This window comes from Pelodiscus sinensis, chromosome 2 (assembly GCF_052426305.1).
Source record: "Pelodiscus sinensis isolate ZL-2025 chromosome 2, ASM5242630v1, whole genome shotgun sequence".
In the NCBI taxonomy this organism is placed as follows: domain Eukaryota; kingdom Metazoa; phylum Chordata; order Testudines; family Trionychidae; genus Pelodiscus; species Pelodiscus sinensis.
In genome coordinates this window covers 194,408,941-194,428,329 of record NC_143053.1, presented here as the reverse complement: position 1 = coordinate 194,428,329, position 19,389 = coordinate 194,408,941, and the positions used below count along the sequence as shown (strand labels likewise).

Here is a 19,389-nt window from a genome sequence, read left to right as displayed (position 1 = left end):
AAATGCTGAACCAAATTCTGATCTCAGTTACAGCAATTCAGAATAATGCCATTAAAGTACAGGTTCTGTGTTGCCAAGAAGCAATGGTTCTCTCCTTAAAGGATTCAGGGGCAATAAGCACACACATTGGGTGAAGGCCTAAAGACTTTATTAAGCACATCTCAGAATAAAATACAGTGCTTAATAAGCATTGTACTTTCTTAATAAGCCTAAGCCTAGTGCAATACTTACGTCTCTTCTGCTGCCGGGAACCCCCTGAAGAAGGACAGCGGATGGACCCAAGGCGGGTACGTAGCACCTTCCGCAGCTTTGGTCTACTCTGAGGTTCCAATATTAGAAATATCCCCAGCCTTTATATACTATTGGATCTACTTTACTCATACTTGTTGTTTTGAGAACCTGACAAGATTAATACATTGCATATTTTCCCAGGTAAAATAATCAGCTTGGCCAGTGGCAAATCTTCAACATAGATAACTAATGTGATAATCCCAAACACTACCGTACTCCCTTTCCAGGTGGATAGGCTTGGGACCCACCCCAGATCTTGTTGAAAGTAAACAGTGCATTCCTGAACTGTACCATCTTGAGCAAGCAGCTAACTCTCTGAGAATAAGAAAATAATGAGAAGCAAAAAGCACAAATGGCTGCATAGGGCATCCAGGCCTGAAAGGGGATGCAGGCATAAAAGGAATGATTGCTGTACACCACCTAATCTCCTTGATATCACAATCGTCTTCCGCATTTCCACTACAGGTTCCCAGCCAATGGGAGCTGGAGGGTGCAGCACCTGTCGGTAAGAGCTAGCCAGGACAGGAGGGAGCCTATCTTAGTCCATTTTCACCACTGATTGGGAACCATCTGAGGTGAACCCTCACCCTCCTGCACCTCAACACCTCAGCCCAGAGCTGTGTGTCACACTCTAATCCCCTCATCCCTGGCCCTGCCTTAGAGCCCTCATTCCTCCTGCATCCCAATTCCCTGTCTCAACCCATAGCCCCAATCTGCATGCCAAATACTTTGGCCCTGCCCCCAGCCTAGAGCCTCCTTTTGTACTCCAAATCCCTCATCCCTTGCTCCACCCCAGAGCCCACACCCCAGCTCAGAGTTCTCATCCCTCCCACACTACAACACCCTGCCTCAGTCTGCAGCCCTCTCCTATATTTGAAATCTTTTGCCCACTCTCAGCCTGGAGTTCCCTCCTGCACACCAAACCCTTCATCCTCAGCCCCATCCCATAGGCTTCACCCCCTTCTGTACCCCCAACTTCCTGCCCCAACTAGGGATGTGAATGTTTAACCTCCAGCCCTGGCTGGAGCAGCCCTGGCTAGAGTAGCCCTTGACTGTGGCAGGAGGCTACCCTGCCCCACCCCTTAAAATTGGTTAACTAGTTGAACATAATGTTTAACTGGTTAACCAATCAAACAGGAAGCCCCAGCCCAGTGAAAGTGAGTGAGGATGAGTGAGCCACTAAGGAAGGGGGAATGTAGTGAGTGGACAACCCTAATTTGATAGTTTGTAGAATGTTTGTGGCATGGCAGCTATGCAGACAAACTGGGGCCTACATGAGGCTTGCCAACTTTCCAGTTTCTGAAAACTAGACACCCTTCCCCACCCTCTTTCCCAAGGGCTCAGCTTCCACTCATTGCTTTCCACCACCCCTTGTCCAGCCTAAGAATTGTTGCACTCCCTCCATCCCACCAGTGGGTGGGAAAGGTGCTCTCCGCCTGCTGTTCCTGCCTCCCACACATTTGGTCTCTGTCCATGGCATGCAGGCCTGGACAGAAAGTAGCCTGCTACCACCATTTTCCATAAGTATTCTCTCGCTCAGGCAGCATAGCCTTATGCTCTGCTCTGGGTCAGTATAAAAGTTTACCAGCCACCCAGCCAATGTGCTGACTGCCTGCAAGAGAGGGAACCTTACAGCAGTGGAAGGACAGAGCTCCCTCACAGCAAGCTGGAGATCAATTGCTCCCACACATGGGACCCCTACTTCTACAGGTGATAACCAGACTTCTGCTGTCTGTTGTCAGTGTTTCTGATTGGACTCATTTAGGGGGCTTATTTGACTGGACTTTTCCATTGAAAACCTGATACCTGGCCACTCTAGCATACCCAGCAAAAGGAGAACTCACTTGTTTGCAAGATAACAATAGAAACCTTTAACATTTTTAAGCAGCAAGTGCAATAACTAAACACAGAAGAATGAAAAGAGGGCAAGGTGAGGGGAAATCAAAATGAACGACCAAGCACCAGCAAAGAAAGTCTGATAATTTTGAAACTGAAATTACATATCTCATTGACAATATAGTTCTTTTTAATATAATTAATAAAGTTACTTACCATTATTCCCACTGGCTTGTTTTACTTATGGCTCAATAGTTCCAGTTCCCTGGTGCTTTGCTAATTAAGTCTGAGGTAAGCTGTCATTTGAAAAAAAAAAAAAAAACCCTCATATAACTAATTCAAGTAGATGGGAAGGAATGTTTTGATGACAGAGGGAGTTATATCTTAAGTCACTGATAAGAAACTTTTGTATCTTCAGCACCATTTTCTCTTCCTTCTCTCTGAACAGTTGACATCATTCACTTGTAGCCACTGATTCATCTGTATTACTGTGGTGTCCGAAGGTCCTATTGAAACTGCAGCCTTATTGTACCAGGCATTGAACAAATACATAGCAAGAGGGAACCCCCTCTGCCCTGAAGAATTTACAGTTAAAAAGGGCAAGACACAGAAGGGGTGAGAAATAGGAAGTATTGTTATTCCAGCTTTTACTGGTGGGGAAATGAATCACAGAGTCTTTAGGGCCAGACTTGGAAAACAGCTTTACCTCCATTAGGCACCTCCATAAAGCGGCCAGACAGGTTTTAATGAAAGATACACAAAAAGGGGACACATTTCATTTAAACAAAATAGAAATGGCCATCAAATAATTTTAGTAACATGATCTGAAACATTCCTGATCTCTTGGGGTAACTCAAAGAGATTTACACAAATATTGCTGAGTTGCTAATTTACCTAAATTGTTGTCATTGAAGTTGACACAGCCTACTAGCTCTGAATAGCCATATGATTTAATTCTTGCATAATCCAGTGAAAATGGATTTGTTCCAGTAGTTTAAAACTGTGATAGTATTTAATTTAATCCATACATGAGTTTTCCTACAGATTGCATTATGAAGAGGAGGGAAAAAAAATCTTTTTTTTTTCCGTCTTATTTATAACAATGTTTGCAGCTTATTGATCATACACACATGCAGTATACACAGCTGCTCCCCGAGTTACGACCACCTCCACTTATGACCATCTGCACTTACAACCAAAGCAGTCATAAATCCGGATCCGAGTTATGAATGGTGATCCGCGCTTACGAATAGCGCGGTCGCCATGTAACTCTATGGGATCCAAGTTACGAACACTTCGAGTTACGGACCAAGTGTTGGTCTGTAACTTGTTGGTAACTCAGGGAGCGGCTATAGATGCATTTGAAACAATCAGTTATAAGATATATGCATTTTCTAATTTTTGATCAATTTTTTTTTTACTGCTTAAGTATCTGTTTTAACTACAGTTTCTGCTATGTGTTATACTATGGAATAATTTCTGTACTGTATTAGATCATTACGTCTCTTCTTAATGATTCCCTTTCCCCAGCTAAATATTCCGACACTTTCCATCTTTTGATTAGGTTGATGTTTCTTATAATTTTCTTTGCCCACACTGATTCTTTCAGTTACCATTGGAGAACCCCAATGTTAACTTTTTGCTATGCTGAAAATTGACTGTTTATTTCTGGTCATGTTTTCTGTCTGTTAGCCATTTTTTATTCCAGAACTGCACTTCATCGAATTCAGAGAGTTTTCAATCTCCTCTGAGTAAGGAGGAACATCTGAGAGTCACATTTCCATTCCAGGTTCCACCATTGTTCTGTAATCTGCCACCCATAGGAAATCAGTTTTCCTTCCATAGTGGGTTAGCTGTACTAGCTGTGTAGTCCAGGCTCCATCAACACCCTACCCTCTCTTCACTGATCTGCATAAAAGGGTTAGTCATGGCCTCAACAGGCTCCTCCCCTCACAATGGGTGTGTCAAGACCATGGAGATTTTTTGAAAAAAGTGGCCTTTTTTCGAAAAAACTTCTCCTACATCTAGACTGCTGTCGCGGTCTTTCAAAATTAAATCGAAAGAACGTGGCGCTCTTGAATGCAATCAGAGCTTTTTCTAAAGAGAGCATCCAGATTGCCTGGGTGCTCTCTTCTGAAAAAGTGGATTGCTTTTTTGAAACTCTTGTGCCTGTCTAGACAATCTTTCGAAAGAGGCTTGTAGTCTAGACGTACCCAATAAGACCTACACTATAGCTAGCCCACAAAAGCAAATAAGTGGGATTATTTCATGCCCTTTGTGATGATTTAGTTTCTATGTGAGATGTTTTGATTTTCTGAAATCCACATGAATATATCAACTATGTGATGTTACACTCCATATTCTTTATGAAAATATACTTTTGAATATAAATATGCCAACTCAAATATGCTTTATGCAAAATGTGATAAGTAATCTGTCATTGAAAAACTTGTAATCCATTAAACACGTATATTCTATTTGTGTGCATGCATCATTCCTGTATTTGAACTGAGAAATGTGAAGTATAGACCTGCTTAGATGTGTCAGATGTGCTAATGAAGGCCTTTAGTAGTACTCAAGGAATTTAATGGCCCCAGGACTATGATAGTGATCTGTGAGTAGTCTTGCTTTTTCTGTAAACCTGGACTATGGTTGGTCCTGCCAAGACATGTAACCAGGCCACCTGATACTGGAATCCATTTTGGGTGTGATACTTTTCCATGGGCATTTGAAAGGGTTGAAACTGAACACAAAGGATTCTTGCTTTGGGACAAATCTATTTATAGGCCGGAAACCAAACAATAGTAGGAGTTGCCAGACATCAAGACAATCCCTGCTTACCACCAGTATGACGGCTGGAACCATCTAAGACTAAACGGGGTGAATGAACAGGCCCAACTTGGGATGTTTCTTAACTTGTGAGAAAAGATTATTAGAACTACTGTTAAGAAATTGCATGTAACAAGTTTCTTAGTGTATTCAACTTAGATGGTATGTTTTGTTTTATTTTGCATAGTAACTTTGATATGTCTGCAACCACTTAATTATTTCGATACTTAATAAATTAATTTATTTATTAACAAACCCAGTGTAAATAAGTATTACTGGGTGTGAGGGCAAGATCTGTGCATATCTCTCTCATTGATAAATGGTGGAAACAACTTATGATCTTGCTCCATATAAAATTGTTATGCTGAGTATGACAGGTTTATCTAGGTTTTTGATCCCATTTAGGCTGTGCATCTGTGCGCAGTATTAAGTCCCTGTGATTGTCTTCCCAGGATTGTATGGAACTTGGTGTCTGTGCTGCTCTGCTGTGGGCTGCGACCCACCCTTGTGCCATCACTGGGTGAGATTAGAGGTTGTGGCTCAGCAGGACAATAGTGGGGTGCCCTAGAAAGTAGGTAGTGGTTCAGTGGTATTTAAGCCCATCAAGTGACAGTCTCAGGGAAATCTCTGTGGCCTAACCTATTACATCCTGATTATTCATATATTTTTGTAGATATTCAAAGAATACTAGTAGATTATGCAAGCACAGATTTCCTTAACAGAAATGATGTTGTCTTGTATCTGTCCTGTCACTTTCGTAGAGGTGCTTTGTATTAATGTATTTAATCTTTGCCTATTGGCTATTCAAATAATATATTCATTCTTGTTCCTCCTAATTCTCATCTTATGTTATTACCTGCTTTACTTTTTGTTCCTTAGTGTTGGCTTCATGTAGGCTGGATTTCCATATTCTGAAGGATTCGTATGTTGCTGGAAAAACTTCTTAAACTTTGCCATGTAACTGTACTGTTTCTACCTAGTCTTCCAATTCTTATTTTCTAAAGGGGAATAAGTAACTCAGTGTGTCCTCTATGTTGAATATAAGGAGCAAGTTTCCTCACTGTTAACTTTAAAATCTTTATCAAGGTGTGATAAACAAGCAGGGAAACCAGCTGAGGTCACTCAATTAGTGTGCACTGAAAAAAATGGGAAAGCCAGTCCCCAAACCGGTGGTTAATCCAATATTTATATTTATCAAGCCAGCATAAAATACATTTTGTGTTAATTTACTGGTCAAACAGAAGTCCAAACAGTGCAGTTCCCTTAAAGTAGCTAGCCTTACACTTCTACGCAGACACCCAAGTTAAATAAAATTCTTCCAGTCCAAAAGGATTGGAAATAATACCTTCCAAGTCAATAAATATTTCAGATCTTTTTCCAAATACATACTTATAGTGAATTATTATTAACTAAAGTAAAATTCATTTAAAAAGAATATTGGTTAAAAGATTGATTCATGTATAGACGTGTTCAATTCTTGAGATTCAGAGACATAAGAGATGACGATCTTGTAGCTGCACACAGTTCTTTTAGAATTTAGTCCATGTTTCTAACCAAAATCCATCATGTTTAGGATGTACCAGCTTAGGCCTGGTATCTCAATCTTTATGGTTTAGGTTTCCCCTGCATGAAGCCTTAAGAAGATCTGAGATAAAAAAGATCAGAAAAGTCCTTTTATATAGTCCTGGGTAAAAAGGCTTTTGATATAATCTTCTGTTTCCCAAACATCATGGTGATTAACATTAGGTAATTTATCCATTAAACAGTTTATCACAAACTTTAAAGAGACATCTTGACAATGACATTCTCATCCAAGATTAATTGAAATGTTAATATTCGCTTTTGACCTTTAAATCAGCAGTGATAGACAGGAACTGTCTGTTAAATAGTTGGCATGCAAGTACACACTTTTGTTACTAGCATTACCTCTAATTTCTAACAATAGAGGGTTGCATTTCAAGTTCTAGTTTAACTAGCATTGAATGGCCTTAATTGCCATTTACATACTTTACTCACATGGTTGATTCTGGGACATTTGGCTTTGGATTGTTTAACCCTTTCTGGCCATATATCCTACTTGGCACAAGTTTTGTTGCAACTATAACACAGTGCTATCAACAATGTTTTTATGGTCATACTATAATTAGATAATGACACACAAGTCTTCAGCTTGTAAAGAATGCACCTATTCATTTTATCTTCAGGCTACCTTAAGAAAATCAGATCTGTTCTTTGATCCCCAGTGTGGCACTCAGTCTATGTCCATGATGGTTGATAGCCTTGGTCCTGACCTTCAAAGCTATTAAGGAATCATCCCTTAGCTACACAACATAGTGTATCTCTAGCTGTGAATCACCAGGACAATTGCTCTCTTCCAGAACAATGCAGTTCACAAACCTTTCAGCAAAATGCATGAAAGACGATAATGAGATATTCTCAGACAAGGGGATCTTGTTGTTGAATGAACTTCTAGAAAAGATTACATAAATCCAGAGCCTGAACACCATAAGCTCATGCCGTGAGACTTTGCTGTTTTGAAAAAGGTACCCTACCTTTCTGTCTAGAATGATGTTTACAACCACCACTAAATCACTTAGAAAAACCATCATCCAACATTATCTCAACAAGTAACTTCTTGCACATCTGACAGGAAAAGTGCCAAGGAATCTGTGAAGTACACTAGGGATCTTGTTCTATCAATTTAAGTAATGTGGGGCATGCTTGCATCCGATGATTATAGAGGCAAAGAGATGGGAATTGTGGCAGGATGGTTGCCCCACACTGAAGTATAAAGGGTTAAAATCTGCTCTGGGAGAAGGCTATCCTAAGCCAATCAGGAAAGGCTGTAAAGCAGTCAGCAAGAATGGGGCTAGGCCCTATAAAAAGTTTGCCCCGGAGGGAAGGTCTAGAAGAGGAATGGCCCTCTTCTAGCCCTAAGTTACCCCTAGGTTGTGTGCTTAAGGGTAACGGGGTTCCCCAAGAGGGAAGGATCCCAGAAGATGGGTGCTACAATAGGGTAGTACCCAGGAAAAGAGGGTAGTGAGATCTGTAAGGTACATGGGTCCTACAGAGTGTTGTGGTGGTGACTGGGAGAAGCAGATGAGATCATAGAATCATAGAATAATAGGACTGGAAGGGACCTCAAGAGGTCATCGAGTCCAGCCCCCCGCCCTCAAGGCAGGACCAAGCTCCACCTACACCATCCCTGACAGATGTCTATCTAACCTGTTCTTAAATATCTCCAGAGAGGGAGATTCCAGACTGACCAGTACGAGTAGTCATGGTGTTGATTACAAACCTGTTACAGGAATGAATAATAGAACTGGAAATAACCTCAAGAGGTTATCAAATCCAGTCCCCTGCACTCATGGTAGGATCAAGCACCATCTAAACTTTCTTGATGGATGTTTATCTAACCTGCTCTTAAATATCTCCAGTGATGGAGATTCCACAACTAGGCAATTTCTTTCAGTGCTTAACCATCTGATACACAATCCCATGGTTTCTCTCCCATGGGGACAGAGAAGGTGAGGGTCCCTCAACTGCCATGTGTACAGGGCCCCAAAATTATTTCACGCAGTACTGTCATCCCTGGCTTCCTGAGGAATTTTGTCAGTTTTGAACAGTTACTGGGGAAGATTTTGATTTGAACAAATGAGAAAATTATGAAGAAAAAACTGTTTATTCAGCACTAAGAAAATATATCTTATTTCAAATCTATTTTGAAATTTGAAATTTGGCCCATCTACACAGCACCAAATTTTGAAATCACACAATTTCGATCTATCCCTTATTTTTTGTGCAATGAGGTTTACTAGGATGGCGAAATAGCATGCCCTGTTATTTTGAAATATTTTTCAAAATAATAGGCAGCTTGTATAGACACAAGATAGATATTTCACAATACCTCCGGTATCCAGAAATAGCTGAACAGTGTGGACGTACCCTCAGACAAGTTAGTTGTCTTCATATAATCAAGGCCTGATTAAATGAATCCTGCAGTACTCAAGGAGGTGACTGAGGAGATATCTGAGCCATTAGCTAGTATCATTGAAGAGTTATGGAAGACAGGGGAATTCCAGAAGACTGGAAAAGAGCAAGTGTAGTGCCCATCTATAAAGAGGGAAATAAAGACAAACCAGAGGATTACAGACCAGTCATCTTAACTTCTATACCAGGAAAGGTAATAGAGCAAATAATTAAACAATCCATTTGCAAACATTTAGGAGACAATAAGGTGTTAAGTAACAGCATGGATTTGTCAAGAACAATTTGTTTCAAACCAACCTGATAGATTAATAGTGCAATGAGCCTTGTGGACGAAAGGGAAGCAATTGGTGTGGTGTATCAATACTTTAGTGAGGCATTTGATACAATTTCACATGACCTTCTCATTAGCAAACTAGGGAAATAGAACCTAGTTGGAGCTACAATAGCAAGGATGCCAAATGGTTGGTTAACTGTTTCCAGAGAGTAGTTATCAATGATTCAATAGACATGTTGGATGTGCATTATGAGTGGAGTTCCACATGGATCAGTTTTGGGACTGGCTCTCTTCAATATTTTCATCTGTGATTTAGAAAATGGCACAGAGAGTACACTTATAAAGTTTGCAGATGACATCAAGCTGGGAGGGATTGCAAATGATTTGGAGTATTGGAGTATAATTCGAAGTGATCTAGACAAATGGTCTGAAGTAAATAGGATTAAATTAAATAAGAACAAATACTAAGTACTCCACTTATGAAGAAACCACCAGTTGCACACATACAAAATATAAAATGACTACCTAGGAAGAAATACTGCTAAAGGGATTTAGAGGTCATAGTGGATAATGGTTTTGAAGCAGGCAGACAATGTGACAAGGAACAAACCAAAATTCATTATATATACTATATATTTCATTAACTTATAAAAATGAGCTGTTCATTTTTAAGTGTAAAATGTAAAAATGGTTTTTCATTTCATTTTCAGGGACAGTTACATGAAAAAAAGTATGCTCAGTTACCTGAAAAAAGCATATTCACTAGTGTGATTACTAGTCTATGTTGAAATTGGAACTATTATCATCCACCAGCACTGGGCACCAAATATGTGGACATGGTCCTTAATGATAGGATAGAGTGGTGCAGGTGATCAGAGGAAGTAAACGTTGCCTGTTGGTGGTATGACTAGCAAACCAATAGAAATAAGAGTGGTTGGCCGAAGAAAATACTTAGAGAACAAAACAGGTCAGGGATTGGAATGCTGACAAGGGAAATGATTTGGAGAGGATCTTTATCTAAAAAATGTCCCCATGCAGACATAAGTTGGAGAGCCACTATTGTAAATGATCCAAATACAAGTAACTCATTGGGGTCTGTCTTATGTGCTTTCAATAGCAATATACCAGAGGAATAATTATATCAGTAGAGGTACAAGAGCCACTAGATGCTAGAGTTAGAAAATATTGTTTTGAATCTTTCTACCATTTAAAGAAATGGAGACCTGATACTGAATAGCTAACTAAACGCCTTCTAGATTAATGCTTTATAAGGTCTGTGCAGGCCAATTGGCCCTCATTAATGCCTTCAAAAATAATTGGAGGAACTTCACACAGCTAATATTCAAGTTTGTAATTCAAAAACTATTGACATCAGTTGGAATATTTCCACTGACTTTGATGGTATTTGAACTGGACCCAAAAAGAATAATTTTGTTGTGCTTTTCCTAAGGAGTTGGATGTGTAATTTGGTAAACTCATGAGAAGTCACTGTCTTTTTAATGGAGTCTCCTCCTAATCAGTTGTAGGAGACGGGGGAAAGGAAATTAGAGGCTGAGCCGAGTAAAAGTAAATAGTGCACATAAGGACAAGGGAAAAAAGTCACATGGCTGTAGCAGGGACTTCTTAGCTTTTCAGTTTTTGTTCCATGGAGCTTACGGAAGTGTAATTGAAGACATCCCTTTCAATCTGTGAATGGAGAGAGAGGAAAAGTGTGAGTAAACAAAGGCAGAACGTAAATGTGGATGTATACTGCTCTACATATGCTAGGGTCTCTAAGTAATTTATAAGTATATGAAAACTACACTTTATGTTCTGCCTTAAACATACTGCATATTGTATTAAAATAAAAGAAAACTCTCCAAAGTTAGTTAGTGATGAAATTAAGATTTTTTTTGTGCCACCTTAATTCACCCCCCTCCTACAAATGTATTATATTAACGTGATCCTTTATGACACTGAAAACTGGTGGTGGGGCCAAGAATGGAGCTCTTCTCTCCTGGGTAAAAGTCTAAGGCTTTAAACGCAGGAAAACTTCCTTACTGTTTTTACAATCCTTTTGCTTTATTCACTATCCCATACATGAATGAGGGAAGATTCCTATAGAACTTAGCATATGGTCATGCAATTATAGACTGGATCTTGTATGAGTACAAGAGAGCTGAATTTTTTAAATGGAATTTACTATTTTGCTGCAGACTGGAACTCGCCATTTTGGTTTGTTTGCCTTGCCATGCTAAAATCTGCCTGCAGCTGTCTTTAACTCTTCTGCTTTTCCAGTGAACAGAACTGAATTAAAGCATTGTTGATCCTGGCCTAAGCATAGCCCTGCCTCTCTTTGGCACAGCAGATGGCTATGGTAAATATTTAATGTACATAAGTTAGGATTGCTACCTAATTTAGCAGATGCTTGTTGTGGAATTTGGTCCTGTTGTATGCAAAATATTTAAAACCCTGATTGCAGTTTATGAACAAATAGCCAGTATACGAATCCTGAGTTCCATCTCTATATTCAAACATGATTATAATACCCTAGAGCCGTGGTGTCCAACCAGTTCTGAAGCACTCTAGCCAACTAGCCGTACTCAAACGGCCAAATAGCCGCATGTGGTCCCCTCTGGTTCTCTGTCCAAAATTTTGGAACAAGCAAAGCAGAGACTGATCCTGAGATTCTACTGTTGGTTTTACTTTGAGCCTTGTGTATGCAAGGACTAGATTAAGAGCATTTAACTTGTATGGTGTGCTTTTTAGTGCTCATACTGTGCAGGTGCTGTCAACAAAATACATGATTGTATGTCCCACAATTGAGACTTAAGCAGATTTCAGTAGTGATGGAGAGAACACATCATTTTGTAGAAGTGGGAATACTTATGTTTGAAAGTTTCTGCCATTATAAAGGTAGAGTGCTTTCTGAAACTTTAAAGCTGTTTGGGTTTTTTGAAGAAAGGTTAGTATGAGTTTGCACACAGCTGAAGCCAATTTGTGCTTATTTTGACAGAGCAGGTGGAGGATGAGTAGAAATAGCTGTGGTTGAGAAGATGACCACTTCTGTGTTGCTGAGTTATGGCTATGAACAACTATTGGGCTAGTTGGATGGCAGAGATTTTTCTTCCCTAGTGTCCTCTGATGTGCTATTCTTTGCCTCAAGGGTATTAAAAAAATATTTTGAAGCTTCAGATCTTACTATAAGGGAAAGAAAGGAATCTTTCTGATAGAGAAGTAGCAATAAAGAAAGTCTATAAAAATAAAGCTGCAGAGGAAATCATCTTGGAAGACATTGATTTGTTGACAATAATAATGTCCTTTGTATGCACTAGGTGAAACAGGAAACAGGAATTTCTCTCCTGAAAAAGAGCGCTCTCAACAGAATAATAGTAACATCGAGTTTTATTTATCTAACAAGTAAGAAATCCTAGTACAGGCATATAACATCGTGTAATGTGACTTTTCTATGTGCAGACTATACATAGTAGACTGCATTATTTAAGACTGCAAAGGAAAAGACAGCAAAAGGGTGGTGCAGAATTCAAACTGTTGATACACATTATTGTTAAAGAGCCCATTTCTAATCCCAGATCAGCTCATAATGAGAGAATTAGTACATGCATCTATACATATACTATCTATTTCCTCAGAGGTTTCCATTTGCTTTGTTCAGCTAGTGGAAGGAAAATAAGAAAAAATAGCTAAAGAGATAATGTGACTGCATTAAAACAAGCATGAAACAATAATATTCAAGCCTGCCATAAAAATGCTGAGCAAGCTTAGTGACTATTACTCTCTTATTGAATCCATTGTAATGCAGCTATTTGAACTAAAATGAATGATTCACATTGTGAAATATTGCAGTGCTTTTTGTATGTTTATAAATACTTTTGTAAGGACAGAACGTTTTTGTAGGACATTAACTTTCCTAAGTCTCAGAATCAAATTTATCGTTTCAGATAGTTACCACATCTATTTGATAGAATCTATGAATGTATTTTTTAAATTATATGTCAGGCGTCTATAATGTTATTACCACTCATCCACTGAGAGCCAAAAGCAAGCAGCTCTCATCTGCTACCTCTTCCAATCAATCTGTTCTGAACTCAGCTGCATTTTCAGCCATAGCTAGGGGCCCAGTGACCATGTTTAGCTTTATTTCTTGGAACTGGAAGAAGCCGTTGGGCCTTAAATTGCTGCCAAAAGAGCAGTGAGATGGACAGGATATAGGAGTCTTGAGGTCAGACATCCTGAGAACAAATTTCCAATGAAAAAGATAATCCAACAACTGTGCCCACCCCGACTGTGAACACTGGTGATCTCTTGGTATGCTTGAAGTGGCTGAAGGTAATTGTTTTTGACTTTGTGACTTAGATGGGCCATGGTGATTGGATCCAGGGTTTTGGTGTGACCTCAGCTTTACTCACAATGCACTTGAAATATGCAGCAGTGAAACACCAACACAATGGCAATAATGATCTCCTAAGCTGAATTGTCTGAGTGAATTATAACCCCTGTGCTTAAACCCATCAGACTAATGTCATATTTTCCAAAAAAAAGGGTGTCGTTTTCTTAAAAACCTTTCCATTTATGCAACATAATTAAGATACAATTTGACACGAAGTAGGCAAGTTGAGTTTTACATTTAAAAAAAAAGTTTTTCTTATCCAGGCTACTAACTGCTATTCTTGCAGTTAACATGTAACAGAAAAGGTCTTTTTGTCATTAATTTTCACAGATAGAATGTGAGTATTATAACACTCATCTTGCATGAAATACAAGGTCTTGATGTTAGTTATCACTTGCCTGAGTTTAACAGCCCAGATTTGAATAACTTTAATTTCTATTTTAAGTCACATGTATGATTGGTTTAAATATATTTGAAATTGTGAAGTGATACACTAGCTACTGGGTCTCCTGCCAAGAAATGGTGAGAGAGACAAGCCTGATGATTAATATAACATAAAGATATTGCATATAAACATGGAAGTTTGAGATATCAGAGTTAACATAGTGGCAGATAAAAAGTGCCAGCATCAGTTAAGAGTTCAAAGGAAAATGTGGTTTGAGAGAAGCAAGCAGCTTCATTAAACTCTATTAATGTTTCCCAGTGGATAAATTTTGCATTTAAAGTAATGCTTTGCTTCCAGAGAGAGCAGCATTACTGAGCTTCAACTGATGATGCAAAGAGATTTACATGAGCTGAACATCTGTGATTTCCTGACTACTGACCTTGTAAATAAGATTTTTTGTTAGAATTGCGTTAGTTGAAGCTTTAATGGTTTGGATTTTTAAAACCAAAAGACAGCTGTTGGAATTTAATTCATTCTGTATCCTTACAGGATCTTCATTTTGGTGCCTACTGGACATTGTTCCTATAAAGAATGAGAAAGGAGACGTAGTACTGTTTCTGGCCTCTTTCAAAGATATAACAGATACAAAGGTGAAGATTACTCCAGAAGACAAAAAAGAAGGTCTGTATAGTTCCAACAAACACTGATAAATACTGTTGAAATGTCAGAATTTTGAGATTTCCACCATTATATGTAGGGGTCTCCTTTAAAATCCAAAGGAGTACATTGTGTAGGATTTCTGGGGGTAGAAATGTAACCAGAATCTAAGAACTAATGCTATGGAAAATACAGTGTTCCCCTTTTGATTGTTTTTAGTTATATTTTACTCCACAATCTGTAAGTTTTGAAGCATTGCCCTGAAGGAAATAGTCTGTAATTCAATATTAAATTCAGAAACAAAAATGTTTCTAAGAAGCATTTTGAAACAGAACTTCTCTGTTCTTAGAAGATCACTCCAAATGTTTCATCTTTATGCAAACAAAGTACCTTCACTTTTCAAAATGGAAAAAAATACATGTTCATATTTATTTCAAAACAGTGAAACATTGGAGAGAGCATTCTTTCCTCAAGAGCTAAAGTTTATTATGGATTTTCGTCAAGGCCCACTAACTTAGGAAGAAATGGTGTATCACTTCCGAACTAATTTTTTCATCTAAATGAGAAGTTATTAAGGATTTTTATTTCAATAGAGAGTTTCACTGGTAAGTCTTTGCACCTTGGTAATGATGAAAATCACTCATAAAACCATCTTTTTAGTATAATTGGGTTAATGATTTGTTTGCTGTTGTCAGGACACACACAAAGCAACAGAGTATGTTGATGAATCTAGATCTGAAAATGTAGCATTGTCTTATTAGACTAATTGTGGTTTTGTTTTAATTTGTGTTTAAAAATAATGGCATAATTCATTTTGAGACTGAGCCTTTAAATGTCTACAAATATACATTTTTTCTTGAATAAATGCCATGGCATTTCTAACATAACCAAATAAGGAATAAACAATATTCACACCTGCTTTAACCTTGACAGTAGCAATATGACATTTAAATTGTCAAGAATAGTCACCAAATAATAACTTTGGAAGAAAAGGCTCTCAGCCATATTCTCGTCTCATTTAAGTTTGTCCATGGATAAGATGGGGTTGGTATTCTGTATAATTGTTTTAAATTGTTACTCCAGCGTAAATGAGAATATAATTTGGATCCTGGCTTTTGTCATTCCTCTGAGTGTCAGGAATCCAGAACAGCAGAGCTTGAGAAATATAATTAATGGTTATGGTGGGGTTATATTTTAGAATTCATGTGGGACGTGCCTATCTGCTGGAGTTACTTTTAGTGGGGGTGTTTTCTCAAACCCCCATATATTGGCTATGTGTTCTCTGAACTACACTAGAACAACATGGACATCCTTCTTAAACTCTCTTGTGCCCCACCTCCTTATTCTACAGGACTTTTGAATTTTGGCATTCACTGAAAACTGATCCTACTCTTCCTGGAAATATGAACAGTCTAACAAAATGAAAATTACATGCAAGCCATTACATTAATAAGGTTAATATATTTATCTTATAATTTGGAAAAGAGAAAATGTTACCCTTTTCTTGTGGACATACATATTAAATCACTATAAATTGTAGAGACGTCTACTTTTCCTCACAATTTGACAAATAGGTTTACATTTGAATCATTTTTCCTCAAATCTTATAAAATGGAAGTATTTTTAAATACAGTAAACTTCCGATAATCCGGCACCTTTAGGACCCAGGGGGTGCCGGATTATCAGATATGCCGGACTATCAGAAGGGGGGGGCTATGAGGGGTCTGGAGTGGGGTGGGAGGGGATGCCACCCCAGGCCCCTCATAGCCCCCCCCTACGATAGTCCGGCTCTGCCCCAGCCGTCCCCGATTCAGCCGCTGCTGAAACAGATCAGCGGCTGATTCCAGGAAGCCCGGGGCAGAGCTGCTCTGCCCAGGGCTTCCTGAAATCAGCCGCTGATCTGTTTCAGCAGCGGCTGAATCGGGGACCCGTGGGGTAGAGCAGCTGAGGTCCTGCCGGGTTGGTCCCGCAGCGTCAAAGGACGGCGCTGCAGGACCAATCCGGCAGCACTCCAGCTGCTCTGCCCCAGGTGTCCCCAAGAGCTGCTGGGGTGCCGCCGGGTTGGTCCCGCAGCCCCTAGGGGCAGCGCTACGAGACCAACCCAGCAGCACCCCAGGTGTTCTGCTCCCGGCTTCCCCAATTCAGCTGCTGGTCAGTTTCAGCAGCAGCTGAATGGGGGAAGCCTGTCCGGCTGCCCCAGCACTTCCAGGTTCCTGATGGTGCCGGACCATCAGGAGTCCCGGAGCATTGGATGCCGGACTAATGGAGTTTTACTGTACTATACTTCTTGTGAAGAACATCATTTGTGAATTTCTCCACCAGGAATGTTTAAAAAAAATAAGAAAGAAAGAAAAAGATTTTGAAGTAGGACCTAGTCCTTTTATTAGATAACCTCTACATCCATTCTCAACCAGTCCTTTTCACCTCAAAGTAGAATCCATCTCATATCTGGATCTAATTTATCTCTGAAACTTAAAACATCTTCCATCTACAAAAGCTTTAGGGAAATAAAGGTTATTAAAATGTGGTGCATGTGTGTGGGCCTTGCAGGGGAGAGATTATTTGAAGATGTGTGGTCTGAAGACTAATGATTCTCATTCCGAGAGATGCATATCTCCATAGTACAGTAATTACTAAGCCTCATGAAATGGTTAAATTATCATTTGAAATGGGAATAATTTATTTCAGTTCTTCTTTTGAAAAAAAGACTAATATTGTTTTTCAATCTCGAACAGCGTAGATTCATATTCAGCTCTCAGAAATGGAAGGAGACAGTGCTTCTTAGTTTTCCATAAATAGTCTTAAGCTGTAAATAAAGATAATGAAATATAAAACAGCTTAGAACTCATGCATGTTATTGCGAATTTTAAATGTATACTTAGGGCTTGTCTGCATGGTGAGTTGGTCTCCACTAGATATGTGAAAATTGTGGAACACATAAACGTATTGCCCTCTAACTGACCTATGTAGACACTACAGTTGCACCCTACACATTCGCATGTGTGCATTAATGTAGAAATGACTACATTAAGGCACCCTGGTGAGCATTCAGTGCATACTAGCAAGGTCTACACAGGCCTGTGAATAGGCAACAAGTAAGCGTGGACTAAAATTTAACACCTCCCCTCCCTCCCCATGTGGACTAAAGCAAGCTCAGTGGCAGGGTGCTTTGGATCATCTGCAGGCCTCTTGGTCTGGGCCTCCACCCCCAGCCATTCTGTTAATTGACAGTGTCCCAGCCCTCTGGGTGACATCTTAGCTGGACTAGCCTCAGATAGCAACCCCTAGCTCTACCATCCTCAGGGCCAGGGATCATAACTCTAGGCTAGGTCATGGGACCTGGGGCCTTTCTCTTAAAAGTTGAAGTGGCATGCACCAGCCTATGTTCAGCCAGGCCACTTGCTCACCTTCCCCTGGGCCTCTTCCTACCACCCTTGCATATCAGGTTGAGGCATAGTCTTTGTTTCCAAGCCCCGAAAGTCTAGGGCTGATACCTGGGGCCTTCCTGAGCCTTTGGCCACAGTTCTTCCCCCCCACTCTTGGGGGGGGGGGGTGTAAGAGCCAAGGGAAAACTGGTAGCTAGGTCCCTTAGGGAGACATTTTTTCTCCTGCTTTTGCAGAGTAGTGTTCTGCAAACACCCTTTCACCTCTTCACATGCTGCTGCTAGAGCTCCCTTTATACTGATTTTTCTCCTCAGGAGCATGCATGGCAGCAGAACAGTACCATACATAAGAAGGGTCGGGGGGCCACCCCCCGACTCCTGCATGTGGGGCAGGAGGAAGTGTTGCTCCAGGTCCCACACCTCTCTAGGGATGGTTCTGGGGGGTAGGGCTCCCCTGGCTCAATACTGTTCCATCCTTTCTTCTGTCTTGGCCTTAGAATGGGGTTTGTAAACCCCATCACAAGCCCATAGACCCTGGGATAGGGCAGCAGGTGGTGTTCAGGATGGGGGTTCAGGTTGTGGGCTAGGGATGTAAAATCCAGTTTAATTAGTTAACCGGTTAAATATTAAGGCTACATCTACACTGGCAGCTTCTTGCGCAAGAACTGTTTTGTGGAAGAGTTCTTGTGAAAAACGTCTTCCACAAGAGCACGTCTACACTGTCATGTGCTTTTGCTCAAGAGCGTCTATGGCAGTGTGGACACTCTTGCTCAAGAAAGCTCTGATGGCCATTTTAGCCATAGGGGTTTCTGGTGCAAGAAATTCATATTGCCTGTCTACCCTGCCCTCTTGCACAAGAGGGCTAATTCCTCGTAGGGAGAGGAATAATTATTCCGGAAAAAAGCCTTGTTTTCCGACGCTGTACTATAAATTTACTTGCACAAGAACATGCGTTCACTGTAGACACTCGGCAAGTTTTTGCACAAGAACAGCTGTGCTTGCTTAAGAAGCCACCAGTGTAGACGTAGCCTAAGTGTAACCAGTTAACCAATTAAATGGGGGATGAGGGGCAGTCACTCCAGCCCAGCTGGGTTGGAGCAGCCCTCCCACCACTGCAGCTGAGTGGGAACAGCTCCTTTGCTGCAGCTGGGGGCTGCTCCCACAGTGCTGGAGCATCCTTCTGTTGGTGACAGTCGGGGGGCTGCTCCACCACCCACTGATTAAATGTAACCGGTAAGCATCACCCGTTAAGAGTGATGCTTGCTGGTTAGTCAGTTAACCATTCACATCCTAGTGTGGACTCAGGTGGAGGGTGAGGCTTAGGGCTTAGGCAGCAGGTTGAGATGCAAGGTCT

At 40.2% G+C, this 19,389-nt stretch overlaps 1 protein-coding gene across 1 annotated transcript in view; it reads left to right on the top strand.

Moving 5' to 3' along the window:
- Positions 1–19,389, top strand: part of KCNH8 (potassium voltage-gated channel subfamily H member 8) — a 314,900-nt gene that overhangs the window by 100,051 nt on the left and 195,460 nt on the right. The window contains exon 3 of the mRNA XM_006120171.5: positions 14,545–14,676. Within this exon, the coding sequence (XP_006120233.2) occupies positions 14,545–14,676 (132 nt within the window). The remainder of the gene's footprint in view (positions 1–14,544; positions 14,677–19,389) is intronic.